The 23,634-nt window shown below is 33.5% G+C and overlaps 2 protein-coding genes across 2 annotated transcripts; one reads left to right on the forward strand and one right to left on the reverse strand.

Moving 5' to 3' along the window:
• The first annotated feature begins 3,716 nt into the window (after positions 1 to 3,716).
• ATCAD4 (GroES-like zinc-binding alcohol dehydrogenase family protein) lies at positions 3,717 to 6,972 on the forward strand. Its single transcript, XM_089621943.1, has 4 exons — positions 3,717 to 3,908; positions 3,992 to 4,333; positions 4,827 to 5,266; positions 6,562 to 6,972. The coding sequence occupies exons 1-4, from the start codon at positions 3,817 to 3,819 to the stop codon at positions 6,783 to 6,785; spliced, it is 1,098 nt and encodes a 365-aa protein (XP_089478069.1). The 5' UTR covers positions 3,717 to 3,816; the 3' UTR covers positions 6,786 to 6,972.
• Positions 6,973 to 15,912: 8,940 nt separating this feature from the next.
• LOC149389185 (UNC-50 family protein) lies at positions 15,913 to 21,107 on the reverse strand. Its single transcript, XM_089624779.1, has 10 exons — positions 20,869 to 21,107; positions 19,596 to 19,663; positions 19,377 to 19,402; positions 18,534 to 18,624; positions 17,889 to 17,984; positions 17,545 to 17,613; positions 17,284 to 17,342; positions 17,054 to 17,176; positions 16,507 to 16,578; positions 15,913 to 16,405 (listed from the first exon to the last, which is right to left on the reverse strand). Exons 1-10 carry the CDS (start codon positions 20,980 to 20,982, stop codon positions 16,341 to 16,343), a joined length of 783 nt encoding a protein of 260 aa, XP_089480905.1. The 5' UTR covers positions 20,983 to 21,107; the 3' UTR covers positions 15,913 to 16,340.
• Positions 21,108 to 23,634: the final 2,527 nt, after the last annotated feature.

Here is a 23,634-nt window from a genome sequence, read left to right on the forward strand (position 1 = left end):
AAACCGCAGTTTAGACCGGGCCGGACCGCTTAGTATTTAAATAAAAAAATTATTAAAAAAATATGTCTAAATCGGTCTGGTCTAGAACGGTCTAAAAGAGAACCGGACCGAATATTATGTTAGGAAATATAAATAAAAATAGGTTAAAATAAAACAGTCCGATTTAAAATGGTCTAACGGTCCAAAACGGTCCGGTCTAAACGGTTTAAACCGGATCGGACTGTTTTAACCGGTTTGGTCCGGTATGGTTTTTTTTTTCTTATTTGGTTCGATCCGGTTTAATTTTTTTAAAACCTTTTAAACCGGTTCGGTTTGATTTTTTGACCGATTTTAGACCGGACCGAATCGTGCACACCCTTATTGGTTCGTGTTGATTCACAAGTACAAGAAATGATGTAGTACTTAATTTGATCTAGTGATAGTTCTACTCATCTCCAAATTGAAAGTTGTCGGTTTAATTCTCATTAGCAGTAGATACCCTTAAAAAAAATACTAATTAAACAACTGATTTGCTCGCACAGACGCACAAAAAGGCAAAAAAAAAAAGTATTGGAATATTACTTATATGCTGCATAATATAGCAGCCATGATTTGCTTTTATTATGCGTTACCTCAAACGTTGATTTTTACTCAATCATTGTAGATAATGAACATGTAGTGCGAGGGAACAGCTGGCCTCCTTAGCACTTAGAAACTACTAAATTCTCTTAATATATTATATTTCCCTGTATTATCTTCTGTTTTAGTTGGCAAATCAATTGTGATCAATCTGGTGCTCGACTAAATTAAAAAAAAAAAAAAAAAAAACCTTTTTTTATTAAATAAAATATTTATTTAGTCAAATAATTCATATACATGTGACCTTTTGGTCTCTAAATTAATTTTATTAGAAATATGGTCATTGTACTATTTATTTTGTTACATTTTAGTCATCTTTGTAAAAACAAATTTAAAAAAACAAAGAAAAAAATTAATGACATCCATACTAAACAACATAAACCGAATTACAAAGTTAATAATTTGTTTATAATTTCAAAAACTATAATGAATTAAAAAACACAGTTTCACTGTAACAATCAAATTCTTTAATTTTAGTCATCTTTGTAAAAAAAAAAATTATAAAAGGTTTATTATACTCATTTAGTCATTTTGATTCATTACACTTACTCAGTTAACATAAACATTACGCTAAATATATATTATTGCAATATATTTAAAAAGTTTGCTATAAAACTAGGGAGAGCCAGTGGCTGAACCCCCTCATATTCAGAAGGACAAATGTTCTTCCTGAACTTTTAGAAATTGTAAATTTTACTCTAAATTTTTTAATATTTTTATATTTTTTTTTTTCTCAAATTTATATAGTTTTTCAAATTTTTCCCCTTGATTTTTTTCTTTCAAATTTGCCCTCTAACTTAAAGTTCAGGTTCCGTCACTTGAGAGAGCTAGTCATATAGTTCATTTAAACTCTTTCTATTAAAATTCTAGCATAATTATCTAAAAAATAAGAAAATATGTCAAATTAAACAAGACGTAGAAATTAGTTGTGTTATTTTCATAATATTTGAATAATTTAATTAAAAATTTAATAGAAGATGATTTGATTAGTAAAAATAAATTTTTTTCCTTCTAAAAACTAGAAGGTTTATATTTTCCCTACTGTTTATGTGATAAGCAAAATACGTTGAAGCAAGTTTCAATGCTGGTTTGTGTTTTTCAATGAAAGGTGAAACTTTTATATAAACCACTATATAGAAAACAAAGAAATTCAGTTTTCTACGACTCTAAAAAGTACACTAAATTAAACTGCTTTAGTGAGGACTCAATCTCATTCCATTTATATGCTGCGAAGTTTTCTTGAACGTTAACATCGAGTTTATCAACTCCTCTGCCTGAGGGCATTCATAAAACTTCGCTCACCAACTCCCGCGATATTGATTTTTCTGTCTTTTTTTAAGATTAAAAAATGACGTTTGCATGAGGTTTTTTTAGTTAAAAATAAAAAAATCAGATGCTTCCGTGTCTACCCCGAGAGAACGTGCAACCAATTTGGTGGTGATAGAATCAAGTCAACTACTACTACTAGGATTGGAAGGAACATAATACTAAGTGGGTCCCATATAAAATTATATGCATATATAGGCAAGAGACAAAAGTATTGACCTTTCACGAGTATTATGTATGAAGATCGGACAATTTACAAGCCGGAAAACTCTTGTTTTGTTTTTTGTTTTTTTTGTTTTTTTGTTTTTTTGAGGGAGGGGAAAACCTCTGTTTTTCTCACAAGACTTTTCATATACACGAAAAACAAGCAAATAAGAGCCAGCTTCGAGAAAATTGCCGTAATGTAAATCATAATTATGTGCTCTTATAAAATAAGCATTTTATTTTCAAATTTGCTCTAGAAAAATTGTCCGTTCTTTATTCTCTATAAAAATTTTTGTCAGGCGTATATTTTTCTTTATATATGAGATCAATTTATTCATAAATAACTATATTATTTTTAATCTTCCATATTAAAACTATATTATTTTATTGTACATATATTGTTTTGTAATGTATGTGCAGATTCTTTTGTATAGAATAAGAACCAAATGAAATTATTCGACTGTCTTTTTCCTTATTATATTCAGAATAATTTCATTAAAATCTTGTGAATAGTAGAGATGGACTATTTATTGAAAAGTAATAGGAACATGCTTCTTCCTTTCACTTTAACAATATATAATTTAAATGAATTCAAAAGCATATTATTGCATATGTGCCCTTATATCAAGTATGGATTTGATAATCCGGGAAGCTCATCGGTGGTCCAGATCGTCTTCCGTTTGTTTGGCATCTAGATTTGGATTCGGGCAAGTAGGGTCTTGAAGACTAAGGACCCTGAATTACACTTTATCTATTATATTGATGCTGGCTATTACTAATTAATGTTTGGGAATCCTAAAATGGAGAACTCTAAAACTTCATAAAATGGTGTTGAATTATTTCAATGGTTTCATCAAAACTCTATAAATAGTGTAGTTTTTACATTAAATTGTATAATTTTACATCAAATTTAGTGTATTTCAATGGAGATTCGTTCTTTTGCAAGTCTTTGCGTGAGATATCGTTGATGAATTTTAAATATATTTTTTTTTATTTGTATTAGATGTTTCAATAATTCAGATATACAAATTTGATTTTTGTAACATTTTATATAGTTTTAATTTCATTATCTATATTCGAATCTTAGATCTGATTTTATTTTTCTATAGGAGCGGATTGGATTTCGGTCGAAAAACCCAAGAACGAAAGGATCCGAGAATGCAATAATTTGTTGAATGCAACAATTGAATGTATATAGAAGAATCCGATAGTGGCTCGCATTATCCAAAAAGATTGATTAGTCGCGATTCTTGTTATAATTGTATATTTGCAGTGTGATCAACTTTTCATCTTTTTTCCTTTTTTACTTTTATAAATATACCTCTTTTTTAATAATAATAATTAAAAAATACCATCTAAGATTATCTAGTATATATTTCTCTTATCAGGTGATGCCCAATCATTAAAATACCTAAAACCCCCTTGGTGTTGTGTTTGTGGTGCAGTGCAGCAGCAGACAGGCGATAATTCCCTCCCCCACTCACCTACCCCCCTCTGTAACGCTAATCCATTTCCCATATACGATACACACATACACTTTCACTACATAGTTGTATATATATATTGTTGCTTTTGAGAGAAACGCACCACCCACAATTCTGTCTCTCTCTCTCTCTCTCTCTCTCTCTGTGTGACCTTCAAAAGAACACAAACAAGAAAGAAGAAAAGATGGGAAGCAACGAAGTGGCAAAGAGAGGCGTGGTGGGATGGGCAGCCAGAGACTCAACCGGAGTCCTCTCTCCTTACGCCTACACTCTCAGGTATACAATATATACATATATTCATTTGTTTTTTTTTAATTATATATATAGTAATAATAAGATATATATGTATATATGTTCAGGGAGACTGGTCCAGATGACGTGTACATAAAGGTGATATACTGCGGGGTGTGCCACACGGACATCCACCAGATCAAGAACGACCTCGGAATGTCTCACTACCCGATGGTGCCAGGGCACGAGGTGGTGGGAGAGGTGTTGGAGGTGGGATCCGGTGTGAGCAAGTACAGAGTGGGCGACGTGGTCGGAGCGGGCTGCATCGTCGGATGCTGCAAGACCTGCAAGCCCTGCAAGGCCGACAGCGAGCAGTACTGCAACCAGAAAGTCTGGTCTTACAACCACGTCTGGTCCGACGGCAAGCCCACCCAGGGCGGCTTCTCTCAGGCCATGATCGTTGATCAAAAGTATGTACCCTTTCTTTTTCATTAATTTACCCTCACATTCTGGCTTTCAGATCAATTATTTATGGGTCTTCCATCTAAATAATCGTACGATATAGTAATTAATTAGGAAAGATACGCATGCTCATCTGGAAATATATATTTATATATATTTTTTTTTCAATTGGGGGCGATTAACATTTTGTATCTTTGGCAATTGAGTAGAAAACATGATGTAGTACATGGTAGATGGTAAGTTTTTTTTTTTTTTTTTTGGGTACAACAAAAAGTTGGTGGGGGGGTTCTTTGAATTATTTTAAGGTTTTTCATATCAAATATTCAAGACCGTCTCATTCTTATAATTAGACTTTAGGATCTTAAATCTGAAATACAATACAAAAGAAATTGATACAAGAAATAATTAAGAAGAATCAATGACCAGATATAATACTTATTAAAGAGGGTATGAAAAATTGTTGATAATCATATTAATGTATATAATTTTTTTTTTTTATAGATTCGTAGTGAAGATTCCGGAGGGGATGGTACCGGAGCAGGCGGCGCCTCTCCTTTGCGCAGGGGTGACAATATTCAGCCCACTAAAGCACTTTGGGCTGACGGCGAGCGGGCTCAAGGGGGGCATATTGGGCCTCGGAGGAGTGGGCCACATGGGAGTGAAGATCGCGAAGGCAATGGGGCACCACGTGACGGTGGTGAGCTCGTCGGACAAGAAGAGGGAGGAGGCCTTGGACCACCTCGGGGCCGACGAATACATTGTGGGCTCTGACTCCGAGAAAATGCAGGCCGTTTTCGACTCCTTCGACTACGTCATCGACACCATCCCCGTGGCCCACCCTCTCGAGCCCTACCTCTCGATGTTGAAGCTCGACGGCAAGTTGATCTTGATGGGCGTTATCAACACTCCCCTTCAGTTCATCACCCCCATGGTCATGCTCGGTACGTTCTAATATTAACTAGGGGTCGAACAAGGCCTTAGACGAGAATTAAAATTAGTCGTTTATATAAAAAGAAAAGAAAAAAATAATAAGTTTTTATAAGAGAGGAGCTTTATAAGAATAAAAATTATATATATATATATATATATATATATATATATATATATATATATATTTGAATCTGAATACTAGTAAAAATTGATGGGGATTAGTGGGTCCATAGTATATCAATAAATTCATAATTTGTAATACATATCAACAAATCCGTGATTTATTGACATGTTAACAAATATTATGGATTTGTTGACACATCTTATGAGATCCACTAATACATTTGTTATAATTATATTTTTGGTTGGTTTTGAGAGAAAAAAAAAATTCGAATTTACTAATATTATAAATACCAACTTTTCAACTATAAATAGTTATTTTTTTTAATATTTATATTTTTTGGGTACTATTTCATTCAGTTTGAAATAATTTAGAAATATAAAGTATAGAGACTTTCGGTTGCATGGGAACCACAAACTGCTTTAAATGACATAAACATTTGGAAGTTGGTTTTTCTATATGATTAGGATATTGCTTTAGTTTCAGTGTGACATATTTTCTTGTTTTGATGAAATTTTTCTTATTTTCGTACCCGAAACACTTTCTTATTTTTCAACTAAACGACTCCTTTAGGACATAACAACTTGACAACATCCATATTAGGATAATAAAGCAAAGGGTCAAGCGGCTATATAGCCAAATAGAACTTAACATTTTGCAAAATAGCCATAGTTTGTCAACTATAAGTAAATTAGCCAAAGTAAGATTAATCTAGGTTGGATTAAATTTAATCCCAACGAACTATAAAGATAGAATGTAAGCTTTATGAAAATTAAAATTAATCGAGGTAGGATTAAAAGTCGTAGTACTCTCAATTGGCTATTTTGCTATACCTAATAAAACTATGGCTATTTTGCAAAAATCATAGTTTGAATTGGCTATTTCATATCATTTTTCCTAAAGCAAATGATAAAGAAAAGACCTTATATACCTAACATTGAAATCGAGTAAGATATAATATAGAAAACAAATTTTTGAGCGTCAAGGCATAATAATCAAATAATATCTTTTAATTCAAGCCACAGCAAAAAACTCCTACGTTATATACATAATGATAATAATATTATTTTAGCCCTTGCATTCCGTAACATTCCATCTCTATTGCTGAATAAAATAAAATAAAAATCTCTATGATTTGTTTCCATGATTGGAGAGGAATATTAATTTGTGTATTTATATATATAGGAAGGAAGTCAATCACGGGAAGCTTCATTGGAAGCATGAAGGAAACAGAAGAAATGCTTGAGTTTTGCAAAGAGAAAGAGTTGACTTCGACGATCGAAATAATAAAAATGGATTACATAAACACAGCTCTTGAACGCCTCGAGAAGAACGACGACGTAAGGTATCGGTTCGTCGTTGATGTTGCCGGAAGCAACCCTCAAGACTGGAAAGCCCTTGACAACTAATTAATTACATGTTATCACAAACAAAACAAAAAAACATATTGAAATACCTACAACAAATTATGTGGAAACACCATGTTTGCTTTTTCTTGTATTCTTCTTCTTTTGAATTTGCTCAAAGTGTCGTGGTTGTTTATGTTGTTTTTATGTGTGACATTTGTGGTTTAATTAAATTAATTCTATTGAAAAATGTGTATTGCGATTTCGTTGTGTTGTGCTTGTGGTTGCATTTCACCACTTGACTGACTTTCTAAATGATAGTGAAAGATACCAACTTCTTTGGCAACTTTTTTTTGGGTGTTTCCTACTTTTTTTATTATTAAAAGGATCAAATAAAAAGCTATTACAAAAATTTAGAAATGGAAAATGACTAAAAGAGTTTAAAAAAAAGTAGGGGACATAGCTTCCTCCATCTAACGTGCATCCGGCCCATATTATTATTATTATAAGAGATTTGACACTAGGCGCCCATTTCAAACTAAGGATTTTCGATTTAGCCTACGTTTTCAAAGAAAAATTTCATAAGCTAGGCTTCAAAAGTAGCAAATATCAAGACTGGATCCCTAGTTAGAAAATATCTAAAAATTGATTTTTGTTCAAAAAAAAAAAAGATATAAATACTCTTCTGACCAAATAAACTCATGTTTATTTTTTCTCTCATACACTCTCACACTCACAATGCCCTCCTCGGTTTCTCTCCACTTTCACCCTCCAACAGGATACGACCGTGTACGACAAAATACGACGGCGTAGGGATCAGACGACGTCGTACGAGGGTAGACTATGGTGTCGGAGTTGGTTTGAACTCGAGCTCTCAAAATGCCATAAGAAGTCAGTGTTTTGTTGTTTTCAATTATTTTCACGTGTTGAAAAACATATAGGATAGTTAGAATAGTTATTTGATGATTTAGATCGGATTTGAAAAATTAAGTTTTGAATTTGGGGATAAAATATGATAGGATACGATGAGCTACATAAAATCTACGATGGGATGCTATAGTATACGATGACATTCTTAATTTGTATGATGGTAAACAATTGGTTTGTGTTTAGTCAACTTTTTTTGTTGTACGATGACGTACAATAGTCTACGATGTTATACGATTTTGTACGATGCTATACAATACAAACATCAATTTTTGTTGGTTTTTTTTTTCTTTTTTAGGATAAATTCATTAACTTCCCGGCGGTATAGGAATGCCATTGAATGACCTACGGATCGCTTATGATTGTTTGTTGTGAATGTACGTCTGGTTCTTTTCTTTATCTTTATTTAGAATGCCTGAAATAGGAAAGGGTGAATTATGCCGTATGTCTTTATAGGGTTGGTTCTCTAAATGCCAAAATAAAAGCCACTAACACACAAAATGAATTGACGTTTATTTACGACGTGGCTTTCACAGGTCGAATCACGTATGGTGGGACGACCAGTGTCTTGAAGACTAAAACAAAAATTTGTAGACTTTGATCTCCTAGATCGACTTGTTAGAACTCTGTTCGAGCAATTTTTTAGGGGGGAGCGAACTCAATATTTCTCCAGTTCTGATACACAGTCCTTTTAGCGTAAGATCGATCCAACGACACGGGGAGAGATACATTTAAGATTAAGCAGACAAAGAGTGAGATTTGGATGCCTCGAATATTCTTTGATATACGACTTAAGTCTTGATGATGGTCCGTCTAAAGATGAGCAAGATGAGCGCAATAACAATAGGCTGATTGTAGTGCATCTGAATGGGTTTCAAGTCCCAAGTTCAGTGACTTGGTCACGGCTTTAAATGTTTTCCAAGATCCGGACGATACTTTGAAGCTTGGTCTTTGTGTCTTCGTTATAGGGTATCTACTTGGACAACCGGGCAACAAAAACATCGAAGAAAAATATTCGAGAAATATTTGCGTATCGTTGAAGACCTTCCATCTTCTACACCATGTGTTGGGGAAATATCAGTTTGCCAAGACTTTCTCTAGTCTCTAGGTTAACTTGAAGTAAAAGCCGAGTGTGACACAAAAGAAGGCCAAGTATACGTTGACGGGTAATTTGCACATCGTTCATTACTGCACGTCCGAGGCTATCTCATTGATCGGAATACAATTCCATATCAATGCTGGTAAGAAAGTGCCGAGGATGCATACATGGTCAAGCAACGTAGTCATTATGAGCAAAGACGTCGATGAGATTCTTTCCGAGAAAACGGTAGCTACTTATAACTTAAATACAAAAAAACTAGTAACTTAAATATTTATAAAGTTTATTGTGTTTTAGTTGGGCATTCTTCAGATGCTGAGACCACATTGCTAGAGACACAGGCTCGCAAATCTCTATATCCGAAATATGTGGAGGGCGATGACGTCGTGGAGCCACATAATATTGAAGATTATATTTACCTAGTAGCATGAACTGCAAAAGAAGCTGGCGTGTTCGGACATGACGAATACGATGAAGAATCAGACGACGACGCTGAACATGTTTCAGAAACTCCTCGACCTCCTCATCAGGTGTCATTAATTAGAAAATAAAAGAGAAAAAGTATTTATGAATCATGAATAGCTTCTTAAATTTAATTGAGTTTGTTATATTATTGTTGCAATGCAAACCTCTTCGTCCCAGAGCTCCAGCACAAGGAGATTCCGCTTGTCCAGAAGATCCCACTAGTCCGAAAGATCCCGCTTAGTTTTTTGTGACGGAGGATATATGTGGAATGAAATGAAGATATCTCAGGGGATAATCATGCATGCCTTGAGTACGAACAGTCGGTCATAGACTACACAGAATGAAGCTGGACCAGATATTAGAAAAAAAATTTACTATGAAATTAATATATTTCTATAAATCATTAGGTAAGTCAACCTTCATATTTGTAGCTCATCTCTTTCGTTCCATTGTTCTTCATTCCCAACATGATATATCGCTTCCTTGTAATATTCCATCCAAGTCTCCTTTAAATAAAACGGATTGCATAATGTGTAGATCTTGACACTTCGATGATGTGCTGATGCGTTGGCATGCTTGCACATGATTCCTAATAGTTGTGGTAGTCCGCAAGTTCAACTCTTCGCCAACAAATCTACATCAAAATCCCTTCTTACGTCTTTGACATGACACTCATATAGACCAAGTCCATACGCCGTGACGTATTATATCTTGTTATTCAGATGACCGAGATCGTATTGAAACTTTGTTTTCAATTTTGTATCCGATTTGTTAGCGATCTCTTCTCGATAAAAAAAACCAAGTTTTGAGTGTGAATCGAATGAACTTAACCAAAGTGGTGATGCGAAACGTTCTAGCATTCCTCGTTTTATCGTTGAAGCTGTCTGCATTATTGCTTGTCATTAAGTCATCAATTTTGTATCCAATTTGTTAGCGATCTCTTCTCGATTGAAAAACCAAGTTTTGAGTGTGAATCGAATGAACTTAAGCAAGGTGGCAATGGAAAACTTTCTAGTAGTCTTCGTCTTATCGTTGAAGCTTTATGAATTATTGATTGTCATTAAGTCGGACCTAATACGTACAAAACAATAACATATTAGCAAAGTTATATCATTCTTATAAAATTCAAAATGACAAAGGTAGAGTTTTACCGTTTTCCAGCAAAGAATGCTCTGGCCCACCGATCAATACGCACTTCCTCAAAATACTTTTCCATCTCGAAATCTTTCCGTCTCAACTGTCTAAAATGAGCTTCGAGTGTTGTCTTACTGAAGGCATAAACGGTAGCATTGAGTTTAATACGACAATGATCAGTCTTGAACTTAAGTTGTACATTCAGTTGTAAATAATGGTAGCATACTCGATGATGGATACCAGAGAACAGAACTTCGATTCCATGTATGATGCAAACATGTTAATTAGATATGAACGTCAAATCTGTTACGTCTTCACCTATAGGTTCTCTCAACTTCCTTGAAAATCAAATCCACGAAGCCTGACACTCGTTGTCTACGACCCCAAATGCATCCATTGCAATTGGGCAGAGCAACTATCCACCATATTTTATTTTAAAAAATGCATTGTACAATGACATGACCGGATGACATGAATTGAATCCTCTACAACACGTCCCGATTGAAAAAAAAAGCGTACTTGAATTTATCAACGTCTTTCACAAAGTCAGTCAAAGTCTGAGAATTATTTTACTGCAACATATATAGCCAAGACAACAACTTATGATAATATTGTTCTGGTGTACCCCTCACGTACCTAATAGTTTGCTCTCTGAATCTTCAAGTCTTCATATACGATATGTTAGCACCCCATCTTGTCTTGACTTCCTCTCTGGCGTTATGTGCCGAATATTCAGCCAAAGCGTTAATTGTATACTTTTCTTTGAAGACGTGACCAATGACCCATGGTGCAGCTCCTCGATGGCCCTTTGTTCGAACCACACGCGAACGGTATCTATTCTTGTAAGACGTAATCTGCCACATATCAGACCACTGCACAATTCCCTTCAGCTTCCACGTGCATTTCTCATTTTTGCATATGATATACCATTTCCTTTTTTAAGGAGATTTCACTCTAAATTCGAAACTATGTTTCAGAGCGTATAGGTGGATATGTTTCTTCAATTCTTTATTTCTCTCAAACTACTGCCCAAGATATAATTCTTTTGAGCTACCTGTTACTTTCAATGGTTTAAATTATAATAACGTAATATATTTCATTTGCGAATTTAAGTACAACTAATTTATATTACCTGCAGAAGAATCTGGATATTGACTTGGTTCTTCCTTCACAACATCATCGGGGATGAACTCATGCGCTTTCCAGGCACTCCATTGGTAACCCTATTATAGGAGGCTCAAATTATGATTGACGATGAGCCGAGGGTACTGAAACATTTGCTACAAATTCTTCATATTCTTCAGGGTTCGCGAATTCTTCAAATTCCTCATCTTTGTCACTATTGTATCCATCATCTCGATCACTATGTATTCATCATGTATGTCACCCTTGTACACGTTATCTTCATCGCCCTTGTACACGTTATCTTCGTCACCCTTATACAAGTCATCTTCGTCTTTCCACTATTGTGTCCGTTGCTGATTATAGAACCATTGTGTCAATCGTTGATAATAAGATTATTCCGTCTCTTGTTCAATTCAAAGCAAGACAATTCCTCAACCATCACGTTTTTCCCTTTAGATACTCCTCGATATGGACTTGACGCTACAGTCTATTTCGTTACCAAGCCTACACAAAGTGAGAATCTTGTACGATCTATGTGCTTAATATAATACGAAATGTTAGCATTGTTCTTCAAAATCGCAGTAGCCATCGGAATCGTACCCATTCCGTATGGGACTTCAAGTTTTAAGTCAAACGTGAATCTATCTACATCGATCATCTCGTATATCTTATCCACTAACTCTGTATAAGTTATGTCTTTCGAAACATCAAAAGCATATGTATCAGCATTCGTGAACATCCATAAGTGTTTTTTTTTCTTCCAAATGCCGCTAACCAAGATAAAAAAAAATTGCAAAAACAACCAAAATTAAGCAAAATTAACACATCATTGTATATAGCATTGTTCAATCGTATCTCATTATATTGTATCGTACGGCATCGTAGGTCCTCATATGGCGTCGTACGTCCTCATATGGCATCGTATTTTCTAACATGTAAATTCCTATCGTACTTTTTTATAAATCTATTGAATTTCATCGAAAAACATGTTAAATCTCATCTTATCCTATCGTATCTTATCGTATTTATGGTTAAAACCTAGATTTTTTCACGATTAAATCAGATCTGAACGACTTTTATATTCTACATCTTATACTATTCGGGAAAAAGAAAAAAAACTTATATAAAAGGACTAAGTTAACGTACCATAATTCCACGAAATCTACCAAAATAGAGAGGATTTGAGAGATATTTGATAGCTAGAGAGAATATTTGAGTTTTAGAGTGAGAATGAATAGTGGGAATAAGAGAGAAAGAAGATAAATAGGTTGAAAGCGTATTTTTGTCCGAATTATGGACAAAAGTTCAATTTTAAATATTTTCCAACTAATGAGTCTAGCCTTGATATTTTGCTACTTTTGAGGCCCAGTTTATGAAATTTATTTCCAAAATCTTTAACAAATAGTCAAGTTGTTGATGTGGCAATCGAATAATCCATTTTAAATTCTTAGTTTGTCATTCGTTTAAAGGAATTTTTTTTTTTTTTTGCATTTAATGACTCGCATTTATTTTTCACTTTTTTTTTTGCTTCTGCTCGTCACTCTCTCTCTCTCTCTCATATGATTTCTCTTTATTTTTTTCTCATCAAAACTTAAAAAATCCATATCTTCCTCATATGAACTCGAAATTGAGTGATATACGGTCCTACGGATTTGTGATGAAGAGAGCTTAAAAAATATACCTATTGTGTTGGATGAAAGGTCTTGTCTACTGCCGTAGAATTTCGCCGGAATCCAGTCATTGCTACATTTTTCAATCACCGGCGAGAAGTGGTCTTCACCGCTGATCTTAAAATAAATTTTACGATTTAGGTAACTAAAGCCCTCAACTAATTTTTTTTCTCTCTCTCACTCACCCTTTTTATTTTGAACCACGTTTTTCTCTCTCACCCGCTCTCGAACGCCGATTATGTGTTCCTTTGACCCGTGTTTTCGAGGTCAAGGAATAACAAAACTTCAGGGTCATCATTATCGTCGTTATTTTTCTCAATGCCACGCGGACCAAATACTCCAAGCTCTGTCTTTGAAAAGCTGTAAATTTATGTAATTTTTTCTATAATAACAAGAAATTTTCTGAAATTTTATGGAAATAAATGAATATTTTTTTAAATAACTGGAAAAAAATAAAATTAATGAAGCTTATATTTAAAAAATCTTGTGCAGTTCTTCATAAATTTGTGGAAATTTTTATTTTTAATTAAGAAAGTCAGTATATCAAATTGGTTCTTGAAAGTCGGATCCCATTTAACATGCGTCATTGATTTGTTTTTGTTTTAATTATTTATAATAATTACAAGGATTTTTAGGCGGATAAGTTAAAGGTTAAATTAGACAAAAAATTGAATAAGTTAGAACATGTGGATAGTTCCCAAAACTTCATCAAAATGTGGCTACATCTAAATCTTATAGGTTCATTTGTGTTACTAAATTATTATTATTATTATTAATATTATTGTTTTTATTATTATTATTATTATTATTATTATTATTATTATTATTATTATTATTGTTGTTGTTGTTGTTGTTGTTGTTGTACATAGGCACGAAGCCACATAGTGCTCAGGGGTGTTATAATACCCCTAAAAAAATTACACTTTTTTCATAGTTTTTAATTTTTTTTTAATTTATCCCAAATATTTACAAATTAGCTCTCCGCAACTTTTTTTTTCGCATATTAGCCCTGGCTTCGTCCCTGATTGTACAACTAGATATTTTAGCTGACAACATTTTATTACATTTCTAGGTTATGATATATAGAAATTGGATTTGAGAATTAGGGAAAAACTAATTCTCATCTTGAATGATTGAGGGTGAAAAATGTTTATTCCAATCTTAAAGAGAAAAGTACAAGTATAAGGCTTTATATAGCCATGAGACATTAAGAAAATAAATGAAAATACAATGAAAGAAATAAAAGAAAAACAACATATCGTGTTTATCGTTTAATAGACATAAACGACACCTATGAAATATTTGATCTCTAATACATTTTGATCTAAAAATTTTGCTGTAGAGTAACATTTAGCGTGTAAGGTAAGAGTGAAACTTATTGAGCAAACACGTTCAAGAGGAAAAATCGAGTAACCGAAATGAGACTAGTCATACAAAGACATATGTTGCCACATAATTAAATAAGAACTGTGCAAATTCTCGAAATCGGTCGTTACTACAAAAAGAGTGGGTTTTGGATCGGATCATCTCTAGATCCATGAAAATCAACACTATAAACTACAAACTCAATAGCTGAGACGGAAACGCACTAAAAATTTCGTAATATTTTTTTTTCACGCTACATGAATAACTCCAAGACAAAATTATTTCGAGCCTAATTGTTAGTAACAAATTTTGCATATTATTATAAATTTGTTCGTTCGCAACAAATCAAGTCAATAAAGAGAAGGCACTCACCTTTCTTTTGGTTAATATAACTCGTCCTTTATTGACATCTATGCATCAAGAAAATGAAACTAATTATATTTGTTTTTATGATTAGGGAACTCGTCGACTCTGCTAAGCATACATTCAAAAGATTAAGAGACTTTGTAAAAGCTATACAATTTTGAGTTATTTTACTTTTCATCTAAGAAGATCACGAGCCATTAGTTTCCTTTTTCTTTCTTTTCTTGACCTACGGTTGTTTTAAAATCAAGATTTATTAAACTAGAAATGGTAGTAGAGTGACTAAAGTCCAAATACTTTGGTGGGATATAATATTCATCTCAATTAATTATGAAACGTATCTGTCTATCTTGGCTCAAAATACATAATTAGAGGATGCCCAACAGCTAGTACATATATATATATATATATATATATATATATATATATATATATATATATATATCTCACACAACAATTTGGAGGAATTAGGCAACTGGATTGTGATGGAGAAAGAGACCGACTTGGCTTTTGAAGCAAAAAAAATGTAAGCGATCGTGGAGAATATTTAATGCTAGAAAACATTGAGTTTTGGTGTATATGGTTGGTAACTGATAATGATATATTATACTTGGTTTTGATCCCACCTTATCGCTTTGAAATTCGTAGATATCATTGTCAAGCAAGGTTTTCAACACACAAAGGTCAAGATAAACAAATATATCGTCAGTTTACAATCCTCGTTTTTTAACGACCGAAAAGCATATGTTTTTAAGTCACGTTACCACGCCACGTGTTCACCAATTATTTTAGAAAAAGAAAAACACTAGGCTAAATTATTACGTCTACTTGAGCTATCCACACACCACACATGCTAATATATTAAACTTAAACTTTGGTTTGGCAACGCAATCCGGAAAATTTAGAAATGCATCCGATATAGTAAATGAACCTATATTTAATCAATCAACTATGGAGAGCTTACTTGTTCATTTTTGGATGACGCGATTTCTCTTTATAATTATATTAACATAAACTTGGTAAGACACGAGGGTACAACAACTCAGTGAAAAGAGACCCCAACATCTATATAATATTTTTGTCAAAAAAATGTGTTCATTGTACAGAACAGAGACTTTGATATAAGAATATTCATTTCAAATCCCTAACTTCAGTAAAACCTACCCTCCCTTCGACTCTTCTGACATTCCGAAACACCCAAAAAAAGAAACACTTTGGACACTCCCTAATTCCTTCACCACCACCTTCACTTTTTGTGGGTAAAGAGAAACACACAACAAAAATCAACAAGGTATTATAAGCCTCATATCTTTCCGAGAAGTTCTCTCGCTGTGTGGAAATTCCTATGCCCACTTTTTTCCCAAGAAAATAATAGAAAAATGAAGCCTCCAAAGCGCATCTTTTTAAGATGATGTTGACTTTGAATTAGCGAACCCACCTCATTCATTTTACTCTCCGGTCCTAATAAAATCATAATCGGTGACTGAAGTAGATATTCATAAAGTATCTTGAGGGATTAAAGCCGATCAAAATAACTGCAACAGATGAGAGATTTTTTGGTGAGGCTATACATATAAAACATATGGCAAAGCCTAGAGATGCCAAAAGCAAAGGGAGAGAGTCTAGGAAAACTTACAAATCGGAGAAAGAACGATGACAGCACCGATTGGGTATAGGAATATGGTGGTCCTCTCCAGAAAGGGGAGTACTGCTTGAAAAAAAAATTACAGAAAGAAATAGACAAAGTTAAAGGTGATCGTCGAATCATATTAAAGTTTGCTATAAAACAATTTCACATTTTATTCATGGAAAGCGAGAAAATTAAGATTTATTAAATGCAAGAGTTCAATACTACGAGGGTTTGTCATTAACTACAATAAATACTAGAGTATCTTTAATGAATTAGCAAAATACCAACGAAAAAAAAGCTCATGGCAAACGTAGAGAAATGTTAACAAGAATAATACCAAAACAACTGCACATTTAACGAAAGGCAGTTTTCAATTTGAATTAGTAGCCAAATGCGCATCTTTCGGACACAATTATTTCAATAAATGGTGGCAATGAATTTTTTTCATCACGGGAAACCCAGATAAGAAAACTTCTAATGACCATTTATAACGCAATGACTCGAACAAAAGTCCTATCCACTAGGCCCTATGGAGAGAAACTGTTTTACTTACCATCATAGCCTAAGAAGTTGAGATAGTGATAGTACGAAGCTGCCACCATGAATAGCAAGTTTGATAGCAATACTGGAATAAAACCATGAGCTACCAAAATTGGAGAGAGAAAATAGTGGATCACTGCAAAACCAAAGAGACCAGTTACATTATGGTGCATAAAATCCATCAATCTGAATGTGAAAGAGAAAGGAACAAATAAAGTATTCCGATCGTTTTTTTTTTTTTACCATAAGCCAGCACAAACATTGGGAAGAAAGAGTTGCAGTGGACATCAAATGCATACAGCCTGCAGCGACCCCAAGAAGACCAAAAATAGATAATATCAGAGACCAGAAACAAGTAGATTGAATGATAAAATCATAAGATAAAATTATTTGTTTTAGGGATAATAGAAACAAATACTTCACATAAAATAAAATAAAATAAAAACTAATTTCATGTTGTGCTACGGTAGCTAACTAAGTACACAAAGAGTTGATAAAACTTGCCATTCAACTCGTTGCTCGACCACGTGACTGTTTGGAGCTTCTTCTCGTAGGTAGGAATTAGTGAAGAACCTGTATTAACATCGAGCAATTTTCCGTTACATTGTCTATGTTGTTCAACACTATAGACTCTGGATTCCGCTAGCATAAAAAAGGAACTTTCATGTAGAAATGAGACTGAAAAATTGCATAAGCTCTATGAATAACTAAAATGAGGCTGAAACTTTCATCTAGCTCCAATGTTATATGGCCAAAGAGACAGAAACTTTCATCATAGTAGCACCCAAAAATACTTGAATTGATTCCATACATCAAGCTTATGTTGTCAGCAATTAGTGGTGTCTTACCAGCAGATTGTGGCGAGAAGTATCCCTACAGATAAAAAATGAAAGAGCAACACCGAAATAACTACAAAAACAGCATGTCCGACACTATGATCATACCTGAAAAAAATATAAAAAGATTAAATAAAAAGCAACACAAGATAAGCAGCAGTTCTCGAACATGATTATGAGTTCTACTATTCTAGATTAGGATGAGCCTACCATTGAACAATTACTAGTTTTTTCTTCTCTTTTAAGAAGAAACGACAAGTGGGAGTTTTGACCTAGGTATTTACACACTGGAAGACAGAGAAGATCCTTAAAACATTTGAATCTCCACCAATGGTGAACTGACCGACGGCTTAGTCCTACCTCTCAGGTCCTATGAGCAAATCAATGCTGATAAAATAAAAGATCTTGTTTAACAAGCTACATAGAGATGATGAAACTACCTCGAGGGCGTTGAATTACAGTGTATTATTCTATTGAGCCATAAACTATTCACCAATATGTGACATGTACCAATCTTAGAAATTTTTTTGGTGTTAGATCTCATTTGAGATTGGTGCTCTGTAAGCTTCTAATGGAGTTCTTCCTACAAATTTGTTATTTCTACTGAAAAAATAAATAAATAAATTGCTCATATGTGTCTATATATAATGAACTTACGCAGCACAATATGACATCGTTGCCACTACAAGTAGAAGGCTGCAGATCACAACAAAAGCGGGGTCATCACGTGCCCATTGGTTTTTAGTTTCTGCAATGTATTAAAATGTCTTAGTACCACAAAGTATAAATCGAATTCTTATTCAGAAGTTCTATAATGAGCAGGGACGCTATAGCCAATAAATTCAAAATGTACTTAAACAGAGATTGCGAAGTGAATTTTCGGCAGATTACAGATACAAAAATACAAGCTCCTTCGACATTGATTCTCAATACTAAGTACATGGTTCTCTCATCATATGGTATACGTTCTGCTTAAACAGAATAAATGAGCTAATCATTCCAATCCACTCTACAGTAAGATTACCAGTTATAAATGATAACCTCCTCGGTACATATTTTCACGGGAATTAATGAGTGTTTTCTGTCCCATTTATCTAAAAAGACAACAACCTAAGTCTCAGTTCCTAAGGTTTGCAAACATATAATCTCATTAATAATTGTGAGGATACACATAACCACATTTAGCACTGAATCGTATTACACTACTCTGCATAGTATGTGAACATGCTAGGGGAGTTTAAAACTCAAAAAAATTTAGATATTCATATGATCAAATATCGAAACATACTTTTACAGTAATTACAATTTTACAACATTAAAACACAAGTCTGGACTACAAAATCTTAAGCTTTGTTGAGATATATTCCCTTTGATCTTTTGAAACAGAAATAAATGAATTTTTTTCTTGAATATAAAACCCATATATTTTAAAACATTCATCTATGTAAAAATAAAACTATACAAATGTAATGAAGGTACATTCATGGATAGACAACTTACGCTTGTGATACTTGGTGTGCTGATAACTGAATCCGCAGCATAGATTTACATGCAAGACACAAATACAATTTGAAATTGGTGACTTTTCCTCCGAAACTTCATCTTTCATCATCCATAGAAATAAAAAAAAAAAAAAAAAAAAAAAAAAAAAAAAAACCCATAGTTGAGCCACAAAAGAGAAGTTGCTACAAAAACGATGAGCCAAACATTTGAACTTACACAACTTTTGGTGATGTGCATAAATGAAGCATTTGCCAAAACGTGTACTCAATATCCATTTGTTGCCACTGGAATAATCATCAAAATAAACATGAAAAACATAAGCAAAACCATAATATCAGGAAATTAAGTTTGAAATTGCAAATGTAAACATAAGAGCAGTAAAATCCTCCAATAATTGTAGGATACTGAATTCCATTAATTTATACAAAATAAAATAATTGTGATACTGAATTACAAAAAACACAAAAAAAAAAATAGTAGATGTACAAGTTTACGCATACACCAAAAGTGGGCTAATTTTATTCAGGGGCAATACTAGCAAATTCGACCCTGATAACCCCCTTCTTATTGACTCCTTATAAGGAAGCCATTAACTAGCATTAAATGAAGGATTCACTCGTGTCTTCCATTTGTGGGCTTCAATTCTCTAGGAAGAAAGGACGACATTGAAATTTTTATGAATCTGGGAAAAGGATCAGAAAAAACTAATCCATTCTCAATCAGAAGCTAAGATAATATGAGACTCCCATGTTGATCCCCCGTATAATATGTCACTGAAGTGTACCACGATGAATAACTATTCCTTGGGCTAGGTAACTTATGAACGAAGCTACGGGCTAAGACAAACTTCGCGACCTTTGATCACTCTCTAACCAACTAAAAAGAACCCCCAAAAGGACCCTAAGAACAAAGAGTAAATTGTTGTACATGTACTCCAAAGAGATGATGATACGAGTCCCTGAACTTAATAAGATCATTGACAACCCCAAAAAGGCAACGACATCCATTTGAGGGTGGCGCAAAATATAGAAACACTATAAACGCCAATCTAATCTGGATCCCTTGACGCGATTAAAAAAAAATACAGGGGAATTTAAAGCCAATTGAGTCCTCACTCCAAAATCCAAACTCAGAATCTTATTGTTGAGACTTCATTTCCAAGCGCCAGAGCAAGAAAATGTATCATACGATAATTCCAAATCTTAAAGTCAATAAAAGGCAAAGCTCGCGTAAACTCCCTCAGCTACACCACATGATCACATCAAAATAGAATGTTTAAGAACTCGAATTTAAAACCGTGAATAACGTTAATTGAGCTCGAAAATTCCAATCATATTGTCACGGCGATACATACATAAAAAATAAGGATGATATTCGAGGTCCAAGACCGAAACTCTCGCGCATCGAATGATCTAGCCACGAATAAACAGTGCTCAAAGTAAAACGAGCGGAAACATCAATCTCAGAGTTCAGATCCAGAGAAACAGACCTTGATGATTCGGCGAAGGTACTGCACGGACACGGGGTTAGTTCGAAATGTAGAGGAAGACGAAGAAGACGATGAGGAAGAAGAAGAACGTCCTCTGGAGACCGTTGGCAACATCTTTGCTTGGCGTTGTTGGGAGATCTCTGTGAATGCTTTGACGAGAGCTCTCTGGTTCGTCCGAGGTGACTCAAATGGCAGGTAAGCTTTGCACCACGACGACGGTGAAGACTGACTTAGGCCCGTTTGATGAAGTAGGGGCTTGATTAAGCCCAGAACTGGAAAACTGGCCCAATTATTTGCCTTCAATTAATATTATAAAAGGCTACGACCATTTAAAACTCTTTTTTTTTTTTTTACCAAAACTATTACAACGTTTGTCCATAAACACAGTTAATTATTAAGAAATTTGTCAATAACTTATCAAAGTTGTGAAATCATAAGCAATAATAAATTTTGGTAAAAAAAAGTTCTAAATTTTCATAGTTTTGGTGTAATCCTTAAAATTAAAGAGGTGGCAAATTGCATGACCTCCTCCTTTAAAAAGGCTTCCAAAGAAGTACATTTTTATTTTTTGTTTACCCAACCGCTTCGCATTCTTATTTCGAGATTTTTTTTTTTTTACAACTTCTTGCTAGTTATTTACCGTTTTGTTTGATTTTTTGTTTTCGCTTCTTATAGTTTCGTTTGCGTTTACTCCGTATGGATCTTCTTCTGATTTTTAGTGTTAACGGAAAATGATATATTTTTTGACATTTCGTCTAATTCTTACTTTAATTATAATATATATATATATATATATATATATATAATGTGATTACTAATAAACACGTCATCAATATGACGAGATAAAGAGTGTTTAAGGCTTTGTTTGGTAGAGAGGAGGGAAACATGGAAGGAGGGATTGAAGAGGAGGGAAATGGAAGGAAAATAAATGGATGGATTGTATCTTTCTAAAAACTTAATTGGTATGTTAAGAGGAAAGATTAAAATCCATCCACTTGTTGTTTGGTATAAATAATAAAGAAAAACATGACTATTTTTTTATTATACTAATGACATTAATAACTCTTTTATTATATGAGATCAAATTGTGTAATTTATCCAAAAATAATTTGAACAATTTAATATATATTTATATATATATATATATTAATATTTATATATTGTAAAATATGTGAGTAAAATAACTATATTGTCTACATATTAAATATATAATCAAGGTACATAAATAAAAGTATATAACATTAATTTTAAAATTATGTTTAATTTTTACTCATTTTTGTTTCACATCCAAAATAATTTAGAAAATAAATTGTGTATAAAATAATTAGATACTATGAAATTGCATCAATAAATATTATAAATGTAATTTTCATGAATAAATTGCTATGGATTTCTACAATCCTTCCAAAATGGAGGGGAAAGTTTTTTGGTGGGTCCCACGGATACAAATTCATCCCTTCATTTTTTTCTCTTCCTACCAAACAAAGCAAATGTATAATTCATCCCTCCAAATCCCTCATATATAATCCATCCCTCCTCTTTTCTCTCATAGCCTAAATGTCCTCATGTATATCCGCAAACTCGAGTTTGGTGAACAATGCACTCTCGATTACAGTCGAACAAGACATAGAGGTCGGGAGAGTTTATGAAAATAGAAGAATACGTAATACAAGAATGTAGAGTCTAGTAGTCTAATCCTATGCAAAGATTAATTGTTATTCGTTATTTACTACATATAATCCAATAAATCTTTGTTTCACAGTAAAACAAAATTAAATGAGTTTAAAAGTGACTATCCCTCCAATTTAACTTCTTCTTTGAAAACCACTTTTGATTTTGTTGAAAATCGGCAGCAAGCTCATGTATAGATGGTATACTCAGTTTATCACGTCATCGCTTTTGCTACCAACCAAGCTGACATCACACCTTAACAGCTATCTTAGGAATATCTCATACATAGGAGTTTGTTTGTATTGCGTATTTAGTATGTTTTCTATGTAATTAGGTGAGAATATCTCCTGTGTTTATTACGTTTGTCCTGATTTATAAATATTTGTAAATTTACTCGGTTTAATATAACATGTAGAAAATTTCTTCCACAATTTCTCTCTATTAATCTATAATTTGAGCGAATGATTAGATGTCAATTTTTATTCGTACAATTAATCAATATATTTTTCAGAAATGACGACAAAAATTTTGTATTGTCGATTTTTGGTTTTCACAAGTATATCTTGATTCAAACTTCCGTAAATCTTCATCGAAACAAGAGTTACATTTCTTTTACCCGTAAGAATCCTAGGAAATCTAAGCATAAAAAAAATATAAAAAAAAGACAAATATAGGCGAATTTTCCATCATTGATTTGAGCTTGCTATCCATCACTCCTTCGAATTACTCGGAATAATAATTGTTATGTCGTTATTTTTCACAAGTGAAAAATGACACTCTTAATAAAAAAACGACAAGCAAGCGACTCTGAAGGCTGAGCCGCAAAACGGCTCTGGAGGCTGAGCCTCTAACGACTCTGAGCCCCTAATGTTCACATAGTGTGAAACCACCATTTAAGAAAAGTTAAAGTTAAACTCTTCCTATAAATACCATTCATGATATAGAAGAAGAAGAACAACTCATTCTAGGCAAAGAAAAATACTACAACTTCTCTCTCTAACTTCTCTCTCTCTTTCTCTCTCTAAAAATATTTCCTCTCTCTACCCTCTAGAGACGAGATGAGACCCCCCACCTCTACTAATGTTGAGCGTCGGA

The sequence above is a fragment of the Urtica dioica genome, chromosome 8, assembly GCF_054948205.1.
Source record: "Urtica dioica subsp. dioica isolate 48M chromosome 8, U.dioica_male_clone48M_v1_H2, whole genome shotgun sequence".
NCBI classification, from domain to species: domain Eukaryota; kingdom Viridiplantae; phylum Streptophyta; class Magnoliopsida; order Rosales; family Urticaceae; genus Urtica; species Urtica dioica.